This window comes from Petaurus breviceps, unplaced genomic scaffold (genome assembly GCF_028583685.1).
Source record: "Petaurus breviceps papuanus isolate PSGF00001 unplaced genomic scaffold, PetGlider_PUasm1.0 91133, whole genome shotgun sequence".
In the NCBI taxonomy this organism is placed as follows: Eukaryota; Metazoa; Chordata; class Mammalia; order Diprotodontia; family Petauridae; genus Petaurus; species Petaurus breviceps.
This window is the reverse complement of record NW_027187419.1, coordinates 53,585,158-53,609,313: the sequence shown is the minus strand read 5'-3', so window position 1 is coordinate 53,609,313 and position 24,156 is coordinate 53,585,158. Positions and strand designations below refer to the sequence as shown.

Genomic DNA, 24,156 nt, shown 5'->3' with positions numbered 1-24,156 from the left:
TTGTAGCAGCAAGCACCCCAAGCGCGTCCTCAGGGTTTGCTGCCCATACAGGTTCTTGGATCTGCTTTGTTAAAGGAAAGCAACTCAAAATGGGTTAACAAGCTTACTTTAATCAGTCAGACATATATCCTTTACCTTGTTCAGGAGAAAAGGTCAGTACCCTGAACCTCAAAGTATACAGGCATAATTATCAAGACAGAAACATCAAGTAGACAGATTTCCAAACTGTCCAACCATTACATCCATACCCAGTCAACATCTGGGTTTCCACATTCTGGGTTTTTCAAAGCCGGGGGACTCTCAACAACGGCTTCCCAGAATTCAGATCAAATCACAGAACACTTCTCAAAGTGAGTCCCAAAACAAAGCTACACATCAGTGCTTATATAGCCTTCTCCTGGCTCAGAGAATGTAACAACCTTTTTGACCCACTGGCCAATCAAAAAGTAGCTACTGAAAAACAAGCCTCCCACCCCAGGCTTCAGGTGCACATTAGCCTAGGGGCAGGGAAGATCTTCAAAATTTACATTCTTATTACACCTATGTATTTTATTTTATACATTTAAAACATTCTTTTAAGAAGGGGTTCATAGGTTTCACCAGAATGCAAAAGGAGTTCATGCCACAAAAAAGTAAAGAGGATACCCCAACCCCACTCCTGGCATGATCCTAGAGTCGTAATCTTATCCTGCTCTTGTGGATTCCTGAATGCACATAATGAATGTAGCTGGGAATTCATTTTTACTTATTTAAAATAATTTTATTATTAGCTTGCTTAACTTTACAACGAAGTAAATACACAAACATACAAACAATGGTAATAAATTATTACACTAGAAATTTAAGAGATGATTATAAACCCAGAAAAAAGAAAATATAAAGAGATACATTATCAATGGGTCCAACTTATGAACACAGCAATTAAAGGGAACATATATAGAACACCAGAAATTAAAAGCCTATAGGGAAATGTCATGTTGGCAACCTTATTAATAATAATAGCCAACATTTACATAGTTTTTTAAAGGTTTACAAAATACTTTACATGCTTTACTTCATATACAATATTTTGCTCACATGTAATCAATACCAGTACCATGATTTTGTTAGCAGACAGGAAGTCAAGGATGTAGGATTTTATGAATATTACTGAGGTTTATGATGATGCATAAAATGTGAACAAATGACCTGCCCAGTTCCTGTTGCATCTGTTGCTTGCTGCAAACTTTTCTGTTTGCTTAATTATTTTTCATTTTCTGTCTGTACCACATCTAAAGGATATGTTTTTGCTTGTTCCTAAAGTAGGGAATTTTTAACTGAAATCAGATCCTTTTTAACAAGGGCACATGCTTATTCTGCTATGTCACATGGCTTCCGGCCATGATTCTGGATATGTGTGCATCACATTTTACAGTGATTTTTGAAAACCATATGACATTTCTAAAATCTAGCCAAAAGAATGTCTCTCTGGAATTTATATGCAGCTTTATTTGAATGAAAATAATAGCAAATATTTGTACAACAATGATTACAAACCTACTTTGAAACTTTAAAATTCAATTTAGAAAATGGAACTTAAATGAGTTTGCAATTTATATTCTCAAAATACTATAAAAGGGGCCAAGTAAAAAGCATTTTGGAACATTACTTAAAACTTGCATGTGCCTCATGAGAAATTTCTGTATTGGTTTTATTTTGTCTCAATAGTTTCCTAACTCTTTTAGGAACTTTGACCAATGTTATTTTTTCCCTTCTCATATTAAGGACTTGATTTAAGCCTCACTTCCTCACTCTATTTTTTCCATTCTTCTCATTTCCAAACACATTGTTCAACTTGGACAAATCTTTATGGCCATATTTCATGTGTAGTCATGCAGAAAAGTGAAACAATGAAATCATATAAAAATTCCCTTCGCCATTGGACTTACACTAATTTTTACATAGCAGTTCACAATATATTTCATGTTGCCAGACTAAAGTCCTTTGTGTCTGGAGCTGTTGACTATTAAGGAGGAATATTCCAGATTTTTTCATCACTAGTGAAGAACTACTCCAAGCAGAGGGAGGAGAAGCATCTCTTTGGCTCCATTCCCACATTCTTACTTGTAGCACCCTGTGACTGCTTCCCCTGAGGAGGCAGTCTGTCTTAAAGTAGGTATTTCAGAATATGCACTCAATCTTGGAAAATACCTCAAGGAAGCAGGAAATAAGGAGAGAAATTCTTCTCTTCTCCCTACATAAGCCTAAAACAGCAGAGCTTCCCTTGATAGAACTATATTTATATAAATCTAGTTTCTGAATCATGTCTCATAGGTTCTGCTAGAATGTACATGATAAAGAAAGAGGTTTAAATTGAATGGAAAAGAAAAACCCACTATAGGATAGTATTGGAAGAACATGGTAATGTTTTTGCGGAAAGGGTAAATGAAGTTGTTTTTAAATCTATTAGCCCATAAGCTCCAAGTTTTTGTCTGGCTGTAATATTTTTGTACTAATGACATATCAGATTCAGAAGTCTAAAAACCACTAGCAAAGCTGAAGATAAACTGTCTTCTAATAATTTTTTTAAAAATCCATGCATGGCTTGATTTATTTCATTTTCTATTATCTCTAGAATAAAGGTGGTCCTAGAGATAAGGAAAAAGTTATGGGGGAATTGACAAGGCTGATTCAGGAGATAAAACTATGGATACCAAAATACTCTCATCATGGTAGGCTAGTATCAACTAGGTAAATTTTAATTATTTTCACTAACTGGTAATAATATACAATATAACTTGTAATGTTATAAAACAATGGTATTTTAGTAGTTAGTGTTTTTACTAATAATTAGCATGAAGAGTGAAAATAAGCCAGTCAAATGAATTACTGAATTCTGAGATATAATTGTAAATAAAATAAGGGTAAAAATACAATCTGGCTTCTTCCTATTTTCCAGTCTTCTCACACTTTACTGCCCCTCCAACTGTGAACCAGCAGTACTAGCCTACTCCATTTCCCTCTCTGTGATCTGCACTGGTATAAGTCCCAGGAAAAGAATGGTCTTCTTCCTCTTCTAAACCTCTTGGTATCTCTGGTTTCCTTCAGGACTACTTCTACATGAGGCTTTGCCCTCAAAAGTTATTTTCCTACTACTCTTTATGTATCTATCTATTTATTTACATGTTCCTTCATCAGAACATATACTCCTTAAGTAGGGGCTGTTTTTGCATCTTTTTTGTATCCCAGCACTTAGTATAGTGTTCACCATATAGTAAATGCTTCATAAATATTTATTGATTTAATCATAATTTTTATCCAAATTGAAATGACAACCAGCTTTCCTACAGAACATTTACAAATGACCTCTCGAGTGGTCAAGAACAAATTACTTAGGCACCTTATTTCTTCTCTCTTTTCTCGCTGCCACATCTTGGGCATTTTTATTGTTCACTGTGTTACCTCCAAAGAGTAGGCTGGGGTAGTGATGGGAGGTAAAGCAATTCAATCTCTTGCACAAACGATCTATGATATCCCTATTTCTTAATTAATGGCTAATTGATGAGTTATCTATAATCCATAATGTAGACTATCTTTCTAATGAAATCACAGAAACCAGGAACTTTAGACAGAAATATCTGAAAATAGACTGGGTAATGACAATTAATGTATATATAAGGGTTTTATAAAAGGACAATTTTTCAGGTATTATAACTAAATGTTTTAAGCGACACTAGGAAAGACTCACTGGGAATCTTGGATTTTTTTTTCTCATTTAGATAGCTAAAGCTACAAAGTAGGAATAAACAGGAAAATAACAAGCTTTAAAATCACAACTTAGTAAGACTTCATGCTTTACTTAGTAGTTTATTCATGATTTGTTATTACATCATTACTAATATTATTTCAAGAATTGTATGGAGCAAAGGAAAGATTTCCCTGCCCAGTGGGTTCACAATCTGGGAAAGTCAAACAAAGCAATTGGATCATATAATCACTAGGTGAGAAGTTAAGCCTGATGTGTGAATTTTTTCTTTTCCTCACATTTCCTCATTTTATTTTTTCCTTCTCATTTACCTTCCCCTCTCCCCCTTAGGCTCTTACAGAAAAACTTAAAAAAAAAAGCTAAGGAAAAGTCTTATAAGGTGGAGTTTTAAGAAAGACTTGAAAGAAAATTGTTTAAGAAGAGAGAAAAGAAGAATCTCTTGCCAAGTGGCAATGTGGGAGAAGCCCTGAAATGGTAGTAGGAGGAGAAAGTTAGTGAAAGAAAAAAGATGAAAATCATTAAGGTTTAATAAATACAGAGAAAACAAAGGGTCTTCTGTGAAATTACAGGTTGAATGTTGCAGTTCCTTGTGAAAGAAGGTCATAATTTTGATTCTGAAGAGATGCTTGAAGTATTTCATACTCATAGGGTAGAATCATAAGGGCTGGAAAAGCCCTTAGAAAAATTCTAGTGCAACTCCTTAATATTATTGATGAGGAAAGTAAGGCCCTGGCAAATGTAGTGACCCAAACAATACCATCTCGGGAGTTAGCCCCAGGCTCAGGGCTATTTCTACACCCTTCTGGCCCTCTAATTTGTACAGGAGCTAGATGGTTTGAGTTAGGTGATAATTAAGGAAAAAAAAAAAAAGACAGTAGCAGTAGCTTCTGCAAAGTACATTGTAGGAGTAGAAATAAAATCTCACTAATTTAGACTACTTAGGAGAAAGGATAGTTCAAATAAGTAAAATGTATGAATTTCCTTTAAAACAGAGATTTTTAACCTGGCACCTGTGAACTTGTTTTTAGAAATATTTTAATAAAGGTATTTCAAAATCATTGGCATCTTTTGTTATTCACTATATTTTATTTTATGTATTTAAAAACATTATTCTAAGAAATGACCCATGGGCTTCACTAGACTGCCAAAAACATACATGACAAAAAAAGATTAAGATCCCATGTTTTAAAGGAAATGTACTTTGTTATTTACAAGCATACACAGTAAAATCAAACTAGGTTAACAAAATGTGGCCTAGTAGCAATTTTTAGGAAATCTATTTCAATGAGCACCCAAGAATGATGTGTAATTATGATGTAAACTGTTTGCATGTAGTCGAACAATTCTGAAGTGATTGAAAAGTTTGTTTTCATAAATATTTTCCTGTAGTCATGTTCACAACTATCCATATGTATAGGGTAGTATAATGGAAAGGTGGCTTAATTGGGAGTTTGAGGAAATGGTTCACATCCTGGCTATGCCACTTACTACCAATATGTGGGCAAGTCATTTAACTTTTCTAGGCCTCAGTTTCCTCATTTGTAAAATAAAGGAGTTGGACTGGATGCTCCTTAGCTCTAATTCTTTGAGCCCAAGGCCAAGTTTGTTAAACAAGGGTCAAATCCCTGTCAATATCTGTAGTAAATTGAGTTTTACCATGAAAGGAGTAGTTTGTTTTTTCTAGGTACAGGTGGATGGAACAGTCAAGCTAACAACTAAATTTTTAGAAAAAAGCAAAAGAATGCTAACTGTGTATATAGCATATCTGAAGAGATTAGAGGAAAGGAAAATAGAAGAGCTTGGTACTAATTGGTAAGGAAGGTAGTTTTAATTACATACCCTGTGTACATTTACAAGGCTACATTCATTTGCCTATAGAAAAGAAGGAAACCAGATTTAAAAAAGTATTTTATAGAATAGAGGAAAAATAGCAATGAGGAAAAAAAGAAAAAGGGGAAGGAAGAAGCAGAGAAAAAGAAAGAAAACAAATGTAAGGATGAATCAAAGATCAAAATCACAAATACAGATGAAGAGAAGTGTAGTTAAGATAAAGAAGTCATTAATGAAAGAAGCATCAGGACAGGCAGTATATATCCAATGTTAACTATGGAGACACGAGATTAATACATGAGATAGAGAAAGTTACCAGCAATGTCACAAGAAAAAAGAAGTAGAGAATTCAGGTTTTTGTGAATGTTAGAATTAGATCATGAAGACAGTCAGTTTATTAATATTGGAACACTTTTTACACATAGAAAAAAGGGTGAGTAGAGAATGGGATGAATAGATTACATTAAAAAGTTCTCTCAATTCAATTTTATCAGCTAAACAACTAACAAGACTGCCTTTAAGTGATTGGGATTAAGAAAACAAGTCTGACTAGCAAACTTCAGATTTCAATTTAACTGGAAAACTTCTTTTATCTTAATTAACATAGTTGATCTTAAATACAAATTCAGGTTTTAAAAAAGTTATATCTTTAATGAAACCAACAATAAGAAATAATAAGCCTGATGAAAAGTCACATACCTAAAAGGCTGACAAGCAAAGAAAGTTCCAAAAGAAATTTCTTCAATAGCTCATTTATCTCTGAAAATATTTTAGTAGAAAGCTGTGGGTAGAACACCTGGCAAGATTTCTTAAGTTTCCTTACCAAGTGTGTGGCATAAAATTAAAAACATTCATCTAAGTCACATGATTTAGTCTAGTTTTGGGACCTCCGGGGAAGATTTCCTTATTATTGAACTGCTTAACAACTGTTAGGCCATGTCTACTCGTTGAGTAAGACTAATTGACAATTACTCAATCAGTTATACTATAAAGTTAGTGGGCATGTTTAGCCTTGAGAGAAGGGAGACTGAATTAATTTTGTATACTTCCAAAAAGCAGAACTAAGCCCCAAAGGTGGAAGAAGTGAAAGGAGACTTATTTGTTATAAGGAAGGGTTCTGAAGGCCTGGGAGTTGAGGAGAGTGAGACAGAGAGCTACTGGGAAGAGATGGTGATATAAAAAAAGGAAAAGAGTGTCTATAAAACATTTAAAAAGAAAGAGTAACTAGGAAGGAGACTTTAGCTGAGTTTGAGGAAGAACTTTCTAACAATTTGAGTTATCTTAAAATGGAATGGGATGCTCTGATGAAATTTTGTATTCCTGACAGTAATACCAGGAGGTTTGATGATTACCTGTCAAGGAAGTAATGGAAGGAATTAATGCGTTAACTACATAAGGCATTTGTAATTCCATGGTTCTATGACACCAACTGATGCAGGAAAATTATTCAGTGGCTTGTGAAAAAAACAAACAAACAAACCTAGTCCATAGCATAATCAAATCATTCCATTTGTATAGATTTGGCCTTGCTATCATGAATTCTTTCCTTTTGTCTAACTTAAATTTCAGGGAAATATGAGGTGTTTCTGTAAGTCAGCATTCTGAGATAGACAGCAGTGTGGTATAGTGGATGGGATGCTGGACTTGGAGTCAGAAAGATCTGAGCTTAAATCCTACCTCAGATATTTATTAGCTGAATGCTCTGGGCCAATCAGTTCACCCCTCTGTGCTTCAGTTTCCTAATTCATACAATGAAAAGGTTGGATCTGGTGGGCTCTAAGGTTCCTTTTAACTCTAAATCTCTGACCCTGGTATCCAATGAATGTGTCTGAATATACTCTTGCCAAAAAAGCAAATGTATCAATGGGAAAATGTACTGATATCACATTCTCATGCAGCTTGAACATGTATCAAAGATTTCAAACTTCTGCTGTGTTCTTAACAATTTCCTGCTATTTTTTAAACCTAGTTCTTTTTATTTCATCCTTAGTGGAGACAGATGACTATTATCCAGTCAACAGGTATTTATTAGGCACTTATTATATACCAGACACCATACTAAGTGCTAGAGATACAAATAAAGGCAAAAACAGTCCCTACCTTCCAGGAGTTTACATTCCAATGGAAGAGACAACATCTAATATATAAAGATACATAAGATAAAGGCAGAGCAGGTATCTATATAAATAGTAGTTGTTTTGCAGTACAATTAATTCTGCTATCTAAGTAGAGTCTGAGATATGAATGAGGTCTCCTGGCAAATAAAAATCCTCATTAATAAAACTAACATGTAATATAATCTTAATGAACTGAAATGTTCAGAAAATAGTGTCTTTTGGTTAATTTTTAGGGTAAACAAAGGACACCCAGATGACCTTATGATTCAGTAACTGTTGATGAAAATGTTTCTGAAATCATGAAATGCTCACTCTCCTGCTTTAGTATATATAATACACAGAATATAACTGAATCTTTGATCATAGCCTCAAAGAACTGGAGAGAGATCTCAAGAGATCATCCAGTCCGTTCTACATTGGAACATCTGTCATTTATAGATGGCATTTTATGGTTTCTGATTACCCTGATATTATTTTTTTGCAGCTCTTTATAGACACTCCCTAGTTTGATCCCCACAACCTCGAGAGGTGGGTGCTACAGGCATCATTATGCCCATTTCTGCTGTTGTTCAGCTGTGGTCCAGTCCCGTCCGACTCTTCATGACCCCATCTAGGGTTTTCTTGGCAAAGACACTGGAGCGGTTCACCATGTGGCTGAGGCTGGATTTCAACTTGGGTCTTCCCGACTCAGTCCCACATTTCATGCACTGAGCCAGACACCTTACTGCTTGCTTCAGGTTTACAGATGAGGAAGCTTTGGCTCCTGGCAGGCTAACTGATTTATCCATGTTTACACAGCTACTAAGTGTCAGAGATGGGACTCAAACCCAGGTCTTCCCTGACTCCGAGTCCAGCACTCCTTCTATACCACATTGTGGTAACAAGTGATTGATTACCCAAGCTCTACTAGAAAAAGCAGGAGGGCAGGGAGGGACGAATGCTGGATTTGTTGGCAGAGGAGCTGGCTGTGAATCCTAGATCTGTCACTTGCCAGCCACACTTAACGGTGGGACCTTCACTGTGTGGCCTAAAATTTTCTCTCTGTAAAATGAAGGGGTTGGATTAGACAATCTCTGAGGAGATTGAGATAGAGCTGAGGTCCCTTCCTGCTCTAAATCTATGTATGATCCTATAAAACTCCAGTGAGGGGGAAACCACTAGCTCCTCAGACAGTTCATTCACTCCACTTCTGGGTGGCACCGTTATGAAGTTTTTCCTTTTCTTTAGCTGAAATGGGACTCTCTGTAACTTCTACCCCTTGTTCCTAATTCCCAGATGTACTTCTGATTTTGTGGACTTGCTACCACGATTCAGCTGCCTTCCCACTCTGGAATATTCCTCTGTTATGCCACTTGCCTTCTCCCATGGGTAAGTTCCTTCCAGGGGCTTCCATTTCAGACACAGGCCTGCATGGCTATGCTTCATTCCTTTCTGGGTAGTGTTTCTTGAGGGCAGGGACTGTCGTTTAGCTTCTGTTTGTACATGTTCCCAGCACTTAGCACAATGCCTGGCACACAGTAAGCAATTAAGGTTTGTTGCCTTGCTTTGCCCAATTCTTTCTTCTGGGACCAAACAAGTCTATTTCCTCTTCTGTACATGGTTCTTCATGTACTTGAAGATAGCTATTACGTTCCTTTTTTTCTCCTCTCCAAGCTTGATGACAGAAGGTCTTGTAGTATCTCAAGGCCATGATTAAAAATATCAGAGAGCACCGTATAAAATTGTAGATGAAGGCATAAGATTCATGTTGCATATAGTATATAGTTGGTAAATATTGGTTGGATGAGAATATATTAAATCAGATATGTCAGAAGGAGCTAAGAGCTATTGTTTTAAATTAAATCTTTGCTTGTTTTCATATTTTCCAATAAAAATGGAATATAGTAAAAAAAAAAAAATCCAGTTAATTGACTACTCCATTTAACAGAATTTGAGTAAATTAAGGACTTCTGTATACCACAGTGTTTCAAATGACCTTTTTCATTAGTCAATGCTTTATTATGACTAATGGGACCCTTAATCACATTTCAAGGTACTACTGATATATAAATTTCTATCCTGAGAAATAAGGCTGAGTAACAGACAAAAAACAAATTTAAAAAAAAAACCACTATGTATTTATTACTTATTGCATACCGAAACTGCAAGGTAACCCTCATTTTAGAAGATGGCTTTCCTAAGTAGAAGAAACATTTGTTTTAAGTACATATTAAGTTTATGAAGGTCAAGTTGGCTGAAAGACCAATCATGAATTCAGAAAGGACCATCCACAAGATCAACCATAAGTTTCCTGATCAATTAATGCTCCTAAATCGTCAAAGTTGAACAAAACATGAGACTACTGATAAAAAAAAAATGGCATCAGGGATTATTGAATGGTGAATGTCTAAATAAATTTTGGTACATGGATGTAAGGAAATATTACTATGTTAAAGAAATGATGAATATAATGACTATAGAAAGACTTAACAAAGAATTGATGCAGTGAGGTAGACAGAATGAGGAAAACAACATAAAGATTACTTTTTTATTCTTACCAGAGAACCTGCTGGTTGCCATTCCCTCTCAGATTACCTTTCATCTGCTCTATGTATACCTTATTATGTGATTAGCTCCCCATTTGAGACATGGACTGTTTTTTCTTTTTCTTTTCGCCTTTCTTTATATTCTTAAGCACTTAGCATAATACTTGCCACACAGAAAATGATTATTAACAAATGCTTATTATCTGACTGGCTTACAGCAATGTGCATGCAAATAACATCAGCAACAAAATAACTGAAATTGAATCTTGCAAAATTACAATGACCAAGTTTGGACCCAAAGAAGAGATATGAGAAATCACCTCTCCCCAAGCTTCTTTTCATAGGTTGGAGAGGTGGGGGTTGGTCAGTGGGTGTGCAGCACTGAATATAACCTCAAACTTTGTTGATATGCTAGTTTTGCTGAATTCTTTCCTCCTTTTTTACTCTTTTTTTTTCATAAGGGATGATTCTCTGGGAGAGGACACTGGTGAAAGATGAGGCATAATTGGGAAATGTAAGTGATATAAAAATTAAGACCTCAAAAATGTATTTTAAAAAGAAAGTGTTATCAGAAGTGGGTTTTTAAAAATATAGCAATACACGAGAGCAATTCAGTCTCAAATTGTAGAATTGCCAAAAATATAGCCTTACATGGACAATGGGGATTTTACTGGCATGTTGATAGCTAAAGAAAGACTAAAAATTCTACAGGCCCAGAGGAAAGTGACCCTTATTTAGAAGCAAATAAGAGGACACTGGCAGCATTCATATTCCCCATACTAGCTATCCGTATGAGATCTAGCTGTTTCTAACATAACCTTAAACAAGCCCCACTGGAGTACACCTGAGTTGTGCATCTAGTTTTGCTTTCCTCTTTCAGTGATATAGTGGTAACATTCACCAGATAGCTATCAACTTACAGAGCTCTTGCTAAATGTGAGGTAATGATTGGGAGAGAAGTGAACATCTTTCCAACCTCTGGATTGGTAAGCTCAAATTTAGGACACATAGAAGAATCATCAATTTTAGAATATGATGGCCATGTGGCTATGGGAAAATCACTTGAAGTTCTCAGTGCTCCAGGCAACTCTCTAAAACTGTCAATTACAAAAAAGTGGCCAATCTTTACTGAAGGGAGTCACCATACCTTAAGTTCCCCTCACCTATGAAATCACAAATCCAAACCAAAAAGGAGTATTAAACACATGTAATACTACAAACTTCCTGGGCATAATATAATCTTTTTTTGAGGATGAGAAATGTACACCACAATATTTCACATGTGGCATTTGATAAATTTCTAAATAAAAAAGATGACATAAAAACCAACTTTTAGGGCAAGTTAATTGGTTTTTCATAGTGAATCTAAAGAATGGTTTATAGATTTTTTCAGTTTCTATTCACAAAGAAGGACTTTAATAAGAATATGAGAGGAGATATGGAGAACCTAATTTAATCTAGTTTTTTACTTCAAGACCATGTCTTTCCTGCTGTCTCTTCTTAGAACTTTTCTCAGTGCCTGGGGCCTCCTTTTAGAATATTCAACCACCTCAGAGGCTTTCTTAACTGGAATTTCAATCTTCAAGTTCCATTGTCTTCTCCCACTAGGACCTCCATTTTGTAGAAGGGGCCAAAGAAGACTTTATTCTTCTTCTACTGGCCCTCCTTATGACTTCCCAGCTTCAAAACCATGCCCCGGCATGGGGGACCTTCATTCCCCCACCTGCTTTTGTGTCACGTCTTCCCCTGTTAGAATAGAAGCACCCTAAGAGCTTCTTTTTGCTCATATTTGTATCCCCAGAACTTAGCACAGTGCCTGGCATAGAGTGAACATTGGATAAATGTTTGTTTTCCTCCTTTGTTCAGCCTAGCTAGATCATATTAAGATAATGCTTAATATCTGAACCAGATTAGGAATCATCTAGGTCCTGCATGTTAAGCTCCAAAAGAATAATGGAATATGTAGTTTCATATTCCAAAATAAGACAATACCTCAGGTCAAAAGGAGAAAAGCAAATACATAATTTATCAGTGTATCTGAGGTTACAAGCTAAAAGAAATATACATGCTATAGCAGAAACATCATATATGTTCTAATATTTCTATTGCATTTAGGACTCTGGCTCACAAAGTTTTATGCATCTGAGCCTCTTCTTACTCATAGCCATGGAGTATCTAGGAAATATAATAGTAACCAGATAAAAATGCTCAAGAACTTCCTTGGAGTTTTCAAGTTTGGAATTCACATCTCTTCTTGACAAATTCAGAATGACAGCTTTTAGTGCATGGTGCTTGGTTAGTCTTTTTGCAGCAGCTACCTACTATGATCTCATCTGATATTTGATATTTATAGGATTTGGGTAAAGTGCTCACAATTTTTTGGAGATTAGTGCACTTAAAAAGAATAGAACAAGCATATTTGAAAATAAGACAATATAATCAAACAACCTTAAGTAAATATATAATTTAGAGTACTTCCTCTCCAACTAAAAATAACAAATCTTGCAATTCCATGTTATTAAAATTAATCTCCAAGACTACTTATTATAATTATCTAATACCTAAAAATACAGAATTACACAATATTTAATAAATTATATAAAAAATTAAATCAGATAAAATAACATTTTCACTTCATATATAAATATACACGCATTAAGCATTTTCATTCTTTTCATGAAAGATCTACACAACAACCACATAAAATAACTTAAGAATGCTCAGCTCTCTAGGTTTGTTGACCTTAAGATAGCCTAATAATATTCAGATGAAGTCAAAATTAAGAACTTTAAGTTTATATATCTATATCTACATTAAATATACATGTATACACATATGTTCTTTTATACATACATATCTGTGTAAAAGTGCTTTCATGCATATTAATAACATTTACAGATCTATGCTATATAATAGGTTAGAGGGGAAAAAATTATTAGTAATATATATACACAAATCAGTAATTGTCCCCTACTCCCCATGGGCCATAAGTCTGTCCAATTAAGATTTTACTTTCTATGTAGGTTCAATGTCTAATTTTTTGAGTAGAGCCTGCAAGTTATTTCATGAGGAAAATTATTTCTTTGTTTAAAACATAAGCTACCAATTTGAGGGGGCACTCATTCATTTAACCTACTCTTGAAGGAATCACATTTATGTCATAATTTTTGGTTACTCTTACCTATTTTACCAAAGCAGAAAAAATATTTTAGCTTTGTTTTTGGCATACATCTATCTAGATGCTTCCAAAATCCCCTCACCTAAGCTATAAGAGACAGACATTCTGAAAGTTAACAGACATCAGTTTTTGTCCCACTTGAGATACCTGTTCCCTTATTTCCTTCATTTTTTCCAGTCTCTTGAGTTTTGTTGCATATTCTTGAACTTCTTTTAGTCCAATATCTGTGCAGAGGCGAACTAAGAAGCGCAGACCTAAATTGTATTAAAAATATGTTGAGTAAAGCATTTAATGTAGAACATTTGAAAATACAAAGTATTTAGTCAGTAATATTTCTAATCAATAGTGCTTTTCCCCTTTACAATGTAATTGCAACATACAGAAAGAGATGTGTAAGCCATTCTAAGGGATACCAAGGAAGATTATATGTCTAGGTTAGTGCAACCCATCATTACCACCGGAAAAAAGTGGCAAAAACGTATGTCCTTGAGATGGACTAGGAATCACTGCCTATTGTGGACAGCACATTTCAAACAGCTTTTCTAAGCATTCAAATCAATAAGGAAATGAGAAACTTTGATTATTCCACTTCTGAAACTGCAAAAAAGATAGTTCTCATGCCTATAAGATTTCAGCATACTATAAGATTCTTAGTACCAAAAACAACTTTGTTATTGTGTTTTCAAAAATTTCCTAATTATGATTATTAAAGAATCAAGAAAATTCCAAACCTGAAAAAAAGACTCAACTTTGTAAGAACCACATCAAAAAACTATCATAATTTTCTAGTTACACCTCTGTGGCTTTACATTTGTGAAGATTCAGTGGATACTAACATTTTAATTATGCCATTATGGTAGATTAGAAGCAATATAAAATATTACAAAATCCTTAAATAATAGTATAGAATTATGATTCAAATGTATATTTTCATCAGATTTAAGTAGGTTATTTTCATCTTCTATGTCAATACATCTCAATGCTACTTTTCAAAAGCAAAAACAAAAATTTAAATCTCTACAAACATACACAGTTCAAATATTATTTTAAATAATTATTAAAATCTCATTTGATATGAATACCAATATTCTAATTATAAATGATTTTCAAAACTTTTAAAGGTTTCATTGTAAAGTTAAAGATATGTAGTGGATGTAGTAATATATGTTTAAAAAAACAAATAAAATATGTTGTTTTAATAATTAATAATGGATTCAGTTTCAACAATCACTATTAAACCTCCAGAAAAACTCTGGGCAATGTTATATTTCTTATAAATTAAGTTGAGCAAAAACAAAACAAAGATAGTTCTTAGGACTGGAGATTTAGACAACACCTTGAAATTAACTCAATATGCCATAAAACAAATCATATTTGTTTACTGTATATGAAAATTAAGTAGTAAATTTTAATCTAATATTATTCATTTATATAATATTGTGTATCTGTGTAGCCAATTTTTCTCAGTCCTATAAGCTCCCATAAAATATATGTCTACTCCAAATTAAAGTCTGGGTATAAGCCAAATGGTATTCACACATGTAATTGCTATGCTTCATTTGTAAACATATAATTCAACACATATTTTAGCAAAGCCTATATTTTGAAAGCTACAATATACGGTATCACTTACATTCAACATTTTCAGGAAATTTCCTATGAATCTCCTTATAAGTATCCAAAGCTTTCTGGTAGTTTCCTGTAAATAAACAAAGAACTAGTTTCAGACATGAGCCAGTCTTGTATGATCTTAATTCCAATGCAAGATATTGTAACTTCTAACAGTCTGATGTGAAAGTTTCATACTAATCATAAGTAAAATGCTAATTTTAAGTAAAAAATATTAGGAGAAGCACATTTTGAAAAAATTTAAACTATAGTAATACTTTAATATTTCAGTGGCTCTGTACCCTCATGAATGTGAGGATTCCTTTTGCACCATTGGACTTCGAGATACACCCATGCCCTCTCATTCTAGAAGATCCTTCCCTATGTTCTTCTATAAGTCTTCCACAAAGGATCCATTAAGGATGTCGAAGGTCTTCCTCTATATGTCTTTTTTTGTATTCAGGGATACCAATACAGAGCTTGAGAGGTTCATCTATTACCCCATGTGACTGGACCACTTGATTTTCAAAGCATACATTTCCTGGATGACCTATCTTACACTACTTCTTGAGAACACACTGTCTTTGGAAACATGCTGCAGCCTACTTAATAAAAAAAATAAACATTTATTAAGTTCATGTTATATGCTAAGTAATGCGTTAGGCGCGCACCCGCAAAAGACAAAAATTATTCCTTGCTTACATTCTGTAAAAGGAGGAAACAGGTGCATATATGAGTATATATAAATAAGTCCAGAGTAATTTAAAAGGTGATTGATCCATTGTGCTTCTCTGCATGTTTAATTCCTCAGGGGCTGTGATGTTCTCAGCCGTGCAGCCATACAGCAGCACTGGGAATATATCTACCTCTGGGCTAGGAAGTAGCTTGGAATTGCCCTAAACACTCTGCAACTGCAGTATCCCAAGCACAACAGAGCCTGTTCTCATCCTCCCGGGCACAGGATGCTCCTCCATGGTAGCCGACATTAGGGACCTCGGAGGCCTTCTACTCCAATCCGCTCCTTTTATCCATAAGGAAACGAAGGCCCCCGGAGTTTTAAATGAGCAAGGTTACTAAGGTAGGAAGCATCAGAGTCAGTTTGAGACCCTGTCCTCTTACTCTATATCAGTGGTGCCAAACTCAAATAGAAATGGATTCCTGCAGATGTATATTGACTCAGAAAGCCACAAATTAACACCATCTATGTTGGACTGTATTTGTGAAACATTTTCCAATTACATTTTAATCTGGTCCAGGCAAATCTGAGGAATGAGTTTGATACTCTGACGTAGAGCCTTCCCAGGCTGCTCATCTGGGTCCTGCTCCCTATCCATCTTCAGAGACTGTTCCAACTGTGCTAATGCACTAACTGATATTTCAACTGCATGACAGTGTGGACAAAAATAAGTTTTTATCCATTTTCTTCTTCCTTGTGGGACTGGTAGGACAATCATGAATCCTAGTAAGCAGCTTCAATCACATTCTGGGGCTTGAGGAAATTAGCATATTCTAACTCCTATGGTCTGCTGGAACCTAGGCTGGATTTTTAAGGATCCAGTGCAGATCTACTCCACCAAGTTGATTATGTGAAGAATTGCTGACCATGAAAAACTTCCATAGCAACAAGGTTTTTAGTATTTCCATAGCTTTTTTTTTTTTGCCTTTTTGAAGGGCAATTGGGGTTACGTAACTTGCCCAAGGTTACACGGCTAGTTTTTTTGTGGGGGTGTTAAGGTCTCAAGCTGGAACCAAACTCAAGTCCTCCTGACTCCAGGGCCAGCACTTTACTCACTGAGCCACCTAGCCGCCCTTTTCATAGCTTTTGATTCCTAAAAGTTCTCTCTGTCTCTGTCTCTCTCTTTCATCTGGAAGAACAAAAGGTCCATAATATCAAGGGAATTGATGAAAAGAAATGCAAGGGAGGTGGGCCTAGCCATACCAGATTTTAAATTGTATTACAAAGCAGTAATCATCAAAACCATTTGATATTGGCTAAGAAATAGAGTGGTAGATCAGTGAAATAGGTTAGGCACAAAAGACATAGTAGTCAATTATTATAGCAATCTACTATTTGATAAATCCAAAGATTCCAGCTCTTGGGGTAAGAACTCATCATTTAACAAAATCTTCTGGGAAAACTGGAAAATAGTATGGCAGAAAGTAGATACAGAGTAACAACTTACACTGTATATCAAGATAAAGTCAAAACAGATACATAATTTAGATATAAAGGCTGATACTATAAACAAACTAGGAGAGCAAGGAACAGTTTACCTGTCAGATTTATAGAGAAGGGAAGAATTTATAATCAAAAGAGACAGAGAACATTATGAAATGCAAAGTGGATGATTTCAATTACACTAAATTGAAAAGTTTTTGCACAAACAAAGCCAATGCAACCAAGATTTATTTATTTATTTTTGCTTTTTGAAGGGAGGAAGGTAGGGCAGTTGGGGTTAAGGGACTTACACAAGGTCACATGGCTAGTTTTTGTGTTAAGTGTTTGAGGCCAGACTTGAACTCAAGTTCTCCTGATTCCAGAGCTGGTGCTCTGTTCACTGTGCCACCTAGCCGCCCCTAATACAACCAAGATTAGAAGGGAAGCAGAAAGCTGGGAAACATTTTTTTATAAACAGTACCTCTGTTAAAGTCCTCATTTCTAAAATATATAGAGAACAGAGTTAAATTTATAAGAATACAAATCATTCCCCAATTGATAAATGGTCAAAAGAGATGAATAGGCAGTTTTCAGAGGAAGAAATTAAAGCTATCTATAGTCATATGAGAAAATGCTCTAAATCACTATTGATTAGAAGAATACAAATCAAAATACCTATCAGAATTGCTAACATGACAAAACAAGAAAATGATAAATGTTGGAGATGTGGGAAAACTGGAAGACTAATACATTGTTGGTGGAATTGTGAACTGATCCAACCATTCTGGAGAACAATTTGGATCTATGTCCAAAGGGCTATAAAACTGCAAAGCCTTTGACCTAGGAATATCACTTCTATGTCTGTATCCCAAAGAGATTGTAAAAGAGGAAAAAGTACAAAAATATTTATAGCAGCTCTTTTTGTGGTGACAAAGAATTAGAAATCAAGGGGATGCCCATCAAATTGGGAATGGTTGAACAAGTTATGGTACATGAATGTAATAGGATAGTATTGTGCTATAAGAAATGATGAGCAGGAAGACTTCAGAAAAACCTGGAAAGAATTATATGAACTAATGCTGAGTGAAGTGAGCAGAACCAGCAAAACATTGTATACAGTAGCAGCAACATTGTATGATAACTAACTTTGGTAGACCTAGCTCTTCTCAACAATGCAAGGATCTAAGACAACTCCAAAAGTCTTGTGATGGAAAACGCTATCCAAATCCAGAGAAAGAACTATGGAATCTGAATGCAGACCAAAGTAGACTATTTTCTTTTTTTGTTTTGTTTCTTCTTTGTTGTGGTTCCTTTCATTGGTTCTTTACAACATGACTAATGTGAAAATATGTTTAATATGAATGTATATGTAAAGTTTATATCAGATTGCATGCCATCTTGGGGAGGGGGGAAAGGAAGGAGAAGGAGAAAATTTAAAACTCAAAATCTTATGGAAGCAATTGCTGAAAACTAAAAATAAATAAATAAATTTTTAAAAATATGAAAAAATGAATACCAGAATCAATTTTTATTAATTAATGATTATTCTAATCTAAGCATTTTTCATCTTAGTGATATCTCTTTGTGCTGTCAGACATCTCTACAACACAAGTGATTTTGAAGTTCTAGTTTACAGATTCTTGAACAAGGAATATTTCACAGTTAAGATTAAGCAAGGGTTCAAAGTTTAGCTAAAAGTTAAGAGTTAAGGTACCAATCTGCTTCATCAAACTGAACAACAGTCACTTAACTCTTGGCACACCTTTGGAGAATCATTTTCTTAAAATCTATTCAATCCCTCTTTGACCCGTTTCAAGGAAGTCTCTTTCCAATCAACCAATCAATAAGCACTTGTTAAATGTCTACTATGTATTAGGCACTGTGCTAAGCTTTCCAGATGGTAGGGATCTCTTAGTGTGATCATTACCCTAACTGGTCAAGGTAGATCAATCAAGGGCCCTAACTCTAGTCAGGTCACCACCCTAATTACTGTACTTCAAAAGTGAAGATTACTTCCTAGTAATCCTCCTCTCAGAGTGGAATAAGAACTTGTTTTGGAATAGAGAGTTAAAGATTGATAAGATTTCTCTTTCAGATTAGTCCCAAGGTATTAGATTAGTTTAGGTTAATTTTTTAAAAACATTTTACATATTTCTGGAAGATGATGGACAAGGAGGACTTTGCTTAATTCTACACCTGGACTGCTTTTAATCTTCACCTCCAGAACTCTTAGAATTCCTTTATTCAAGGGTCAGTTTAAGTGATACCTCCTACACAGAACCTTTATACCCTATCTATTCACCTAGAGATTGGTGTTTTTTCCTTCCAACCTCAGAAATCACTTTATAGTTAGATTGTACAAATATTTTATTTACCTATCTGTGTGAATGTTTTTTACCTTCCCAGTAGAATGTAAGCTCTTTGAGGATAAAGACAGCTTCATTTTTGTTTCTGTATCTCTAGCATTTAGCACGGGGCTTGGCACACAACAGGCACTTAAATTCCTGCTGAATTTTAACTGAATTGAAATGAATGGGTCATTTACAACATATGATTATGTGTTGATCTGTAGTACTTCAAAATTGTATTTAATAGGAATTTGTGGACTATAGATTTTTATTTATGTGAGCTAGTATGAATTTATATTCCCTACTTATGTCTAATTTATACAAACAAGTGTAAATTAGATTAAATACATTTTAAAAAATGTATCCTGGTTTTTAAAATGAGCAAAGATAGTTTTTTTTTAACTACTTACCACTTCTTCTATAGCAACTAGCTACCATTAGCTGCCATTTCACTTGGGTAGGCCTGTAAAAAGAATAAAGCATCATTTGATTGGCATTAAAACAAATTAAAAATAATCTGTGAAATCTATGGATAAGTCTATCCATGAACCATTTATTGTATGGCATTTTCCAAAGCTCCAGACTGTCTCTAGTATAAAACAGAAAATCCTCAGACTAGCATTTAAAGTTAATCATTCAACTAAGAAGCATTTATTAAGCACTTGCTATGTGCTGGGAACTGTGCTAAATTCTAGAGATTAAAAAACAAACATGAAACAGTCCCTGGAAGGAAGTGAGGAGCGAGAGAAAATGAACGACCAAACTTTCTAGTAATTTTTGGCTGAGAAAGGGAGAAGAAATAAAGAACAATAACTTGAGATGTTGTTTGAGTAAAGTGAGGTTTTTTTTTTAAAGAATACAGGAAAACTAAGCCTATTTGTAGCAGCTGGCAAGTTAACTGGTGATGGGGATATTGAAGGTTAAAGAGAGAGGGGAGATTATGGGAGGGGAGATGATTATGGGGGCAACTCTCCAGATGAGGCAAGATGGGATGGGATCAAGAATACAAGTAGAGGGTTTTTCCTTGTTTAGGATAAGAGCCTTATCTTCATCAGAGAATGAAGTAAAAAAAAGAATGGGAGATCATGTCAAAGGACTAGGCAGCTCATGGCTATTGGCCTCCATGTTTTCAGTAAAGGATGAAGAAAGATTAGGTTAGGGGTGGTATGGAAAGTTTGAAGAGAGAAAAGACATCCTACAATTGCCAATATGGAGAATGTAAGAAAGAATTAATTATAGTAAAAGGATTGATTTCCTTGCAGTGAGGACTCAGTTGAAATTAGATTTAAAAATCTGAAGTGGACCCAGTCAGCATGGTCGTATGACCTCTCTCAAAACAGTTCAGCAGCATGAGAGTATTCGTGGTGCAATCAGGTGTTGGGCGTCATCCAGGTATGTGGATTGGTTAAGGCATTAGTGGTGAGAGAAGAAAAGAGCAAGACATTTAAGAGTAGAGGACACAGTGTTGTTGAATTGCTTAACAATTAGGTGGGGATTGGGCAGGTAGGAAAGTGAAGCTAGGGAAGGTGTGATGGCCTAAGAGTCTACTGAAGGGCAAAGGGATGAAGAAGAAATTTAGTTTGAGGCATAAGAAGATACAGAATGATAGGAGATTATGGTTGGATAGAGGAATTTCAGAATTCTTGATCATGTGGAACACTTAAGAGTGATAATGAGAACAAGAGTGTGATAGCCCCTGTCTGTAATTGAGGTGGAGTGAAGGAACAAGTCACGGGAGGTAAAGAAACTGAAGAACAACGAGCTTGGGTGGTACAATGTATAGAATGCTGCTCAACCCTAGGCAAGCTACTTAACCTGCAAAAAAACAGACATCAGAGCAGTTTTAAGTTTGGGTGTAGTTTTGCATCTACAGGATTAAAAACATTAATTCCCTAAAGTTAGTAAAGTAGCCTAGTGAGAATAGAACAAATATCTATGACCTAATGAGATCCAAGAAGCCAGGCAGATATACAGAGGTCAGCAATTAGGAGGTTCAAGATAGGTAGATAGATTTACATAAACATAATTTCTGCTTATTGATTGATTTATGTTTCCTTATATCTGTATGAGGACATGACAAGAATATGCTATCAATTAAAGGCAACTGAGCTGATGGTTTTATCTTGTCTTAAGAAAAAAAATGAAACCTGGCCTATAAATCAATTAAGTATCACTTAAGAGGCCATCCACAAGAGAAAAGGTATGGCTAACATGCAGTGGACTTTAGCTATTAGATACATATGTTACCCAAGAAGGCAAAGGCCTGAGAATCTCCTGTTAAGCAAATATGAAGGCAGGGAATATTATGAAGTATCCTACAAAGAGTGGGTAAGGTTTGTATTTCTGCCCATCTGGACACCTATACATGCACAAAGTATGAGCCAGCTTCTGTCCTAGAGAAGATGTAGGTTAAAGAAATGTGTGTTACTCTATTAAGTGCTCCTTGAAAAAATGAAAAATGAATTTAAAGAAACAAAAAAAAGATGTGGAAAGAAAGATGGAAATCTTAATGTGTTTTTTATCTTTCATATTTATATATGCCTTAATGACAGTGGGAGTTAAAGGGAATACTTGAAACCTTGCTATTATATACCAGTGCTTAGGGATGTGTGTCATGATGTGATTTTATCTCAGAGAGTTATAGTTACCGAAGCACCAGAAGGCAGAAGCTGAAATGTGGGGCTGAAAGAGAACTTAGGAAAACATCTAGTTCAACCCTCTCATTTCACAAATGAGGAAACTGGGGTTCAGAGGGATAAAGTGACCTTCTCAAGGTCCCACAGAAAGTAAATTTCCCAGCTGGGAAAGCTATAGTGTGAATTCATGAAAATAAATTTCTTTAGTTACTATTTGACATTTTTCTGAAATGCTACTTAGTCCTACAAGTGCTGGAATCTTACACAGTCAGTTAATCAGCAAACATTTCTTTATTAAGCACTTAGCATGTGTCAGGCACTGTACTAAGCATTAGGGATACAAAGAAAGGTAAAGAGCAATGCTTGGGTACATATTTGTTGATTAATTGATGTGAATAAGGAAAAAGCTAAAGGATAAGTACTGAAAAGCTTTTCATTTAATAATCCTTTTAAAAAGTTCTATCGTGAGATGATGTTTTTAATTAACAAATATTTTACATTCTTCCCACCACAATCATAAGTAAAATGAAACACAGTGAGAAAAAAAATGGAAACATTATCCAAAGCTATAAATGTTCTAATACCTGACACATAATTTATAATGTCTCCCCCATATTATTTAAAGGGGTAAATATCTCAACACAAGACATAAAATAACAATCATTACTTACTGAATGAGAGCAGCTCTTTCAAAGTACTTAATGGCTTTTTCACAAAACTGGGTGTCAATGTAATAAGCTCCAAGCCACTCAATGACCTCGATGTTAGAAGGGAAATACCGATATGACTGACAAAATACGAAAGGTGAAAAGAACATAATTTTAATGATAAACAGCATACTTCTTTTAGTTCTCAAATATCTTAGTCATTTAAGTTACTAATTCTCCAGATGCCAAAAATCTGCTACAAATGAATGAAAGCAGTGTGTTTATATACTAACTCATACAGTACATTCTGCAAGTTTGGGAACTGCAAAACTACTTTTTTAAAGAGTTGATTGAAATGAAACTGTCATATTTTCAATTATGCATGTCATTTTAATGCAATGAGTTGCGCTGTTACAAAAGAACACACAATCCAAATTCAAATATTACTTCTTTTTATTTTTGGAGGGGGGAAGGCAGGGCAATTGGGGTTAAGTGACTTGCCCAAGGTCACACAGCTAGTAAGTGTTAAGTGTCTGAGGCTGTGTTTGAACTCAGGTCCTCCTGACTCTAGGGCCAGTGCTCTATTCATTGTGCCACCCAGCTGCCCCCAAATATTACTTCTAATGGAATAAAAAGAACAGTGACTGATAAACAAGACGGCAAACTTATAACCATGCTTCAAGACAAAAATGAATTTGTCCTGTAAACTGTACTTTCTTCTCATTAAAATTTTTCTGTAAACAAAACTTATTCCAAAACTCTAATGTATAAGAAATCAAGTTGTTAGCAAAATGTACTTTAAACATTTTCTAAATTTACTAATTATGCTTTCTTTGTAACTTTATTCCTACAAATTCTATAAAATACTATAAAAGACCAGTAAAAAAATAGTATAGGTACCTCATAGTAATACTGAAAAGCTTGAGATTTATCACCTTCATTATCATATAGTTCTCCTAGTTTAGATAAGGCACGAGAATCAGTTGGAACCACACTGATCAACTGCATCAACCACTCAATAGACTGGTTAGGATCTTCCATTATTTCATATCTTCAGTAACTTTAGTTAAGGACAATAAATGTTTGGTGATTCATAGACCTAAATTTAATTAATGAACATACTGTAACAGCAAAATTTCACAAAAAATTATTTTTAAAAATCTGTAGTAGTATATTATTTAAACTCCCTTCACAAAGTCTTTCCCTGAATAATCCCCTTCAATCAATAAATTGCTTTTACTTCCTTTAGCATATAAACTGAGCATTCTTATCATAATCTCATCTATGTTTTTTCCCATTTGGTCCTTCAAGTGGGTAGAGACCATGTCTTTTAATTCTTCTGTATCTCCCCAGTGTTTATTAAA

At 34.8% G+C, this 24,156-nt stretch overlaps 1 protein-coding gene and 1 long non-coding RNA gene across 7 annotated transcripts in view; one reads left to right on the top strand and one right to left on the bottom strand.

Moving 5' to 3' along the window:
• Positions 1-24,156, bottom strand: part of IFT88 (intraflagellar transport 88) — a 115,651-nt gene that overhangs the window by 32,438 nt on the left and 59,057 nt on the right. For all 6 annotated transcript variants that reach the window (XM_069080581.1, XM_069080578.1, XM_069080582.1 and 3 more), the window contains 5 exons: positions 23,693-23,843; positions 22,817-22,932; positions 19,920-19,972; positions 15,029-15,094; positions 13,543-13,649 (listed from right to left, as the gene is read on the bottom strand). In XM_069080581.1, coding sequence (XP_068936682.1) covers positions 13,543-13,649; positions 15,029-15,094; positions 19,920-19,972; positions 22,817-22,932; positions 23,693-23,843 — 493 coding nt within the window. The remainder of the gene's footprint in view (positions 1-13,542; positions 13,650-15,028; positions 15,095-19,919; positions 19,973-22,816; positions 22,933-23,692; positions 23,844-24,156) is intronic.
• LOC138155368 (uncharacterized) lies at positions 8,198-15,737 on the top strand. Its single transcript, XR_011166812.1, has 3 exons — positions 8,198-9,060; positions 10,679-10,731; positions 15,295-15,737. It is a non-coding gene; the product is annotated as an uncharacterized lncRNA (long non-coding RNA).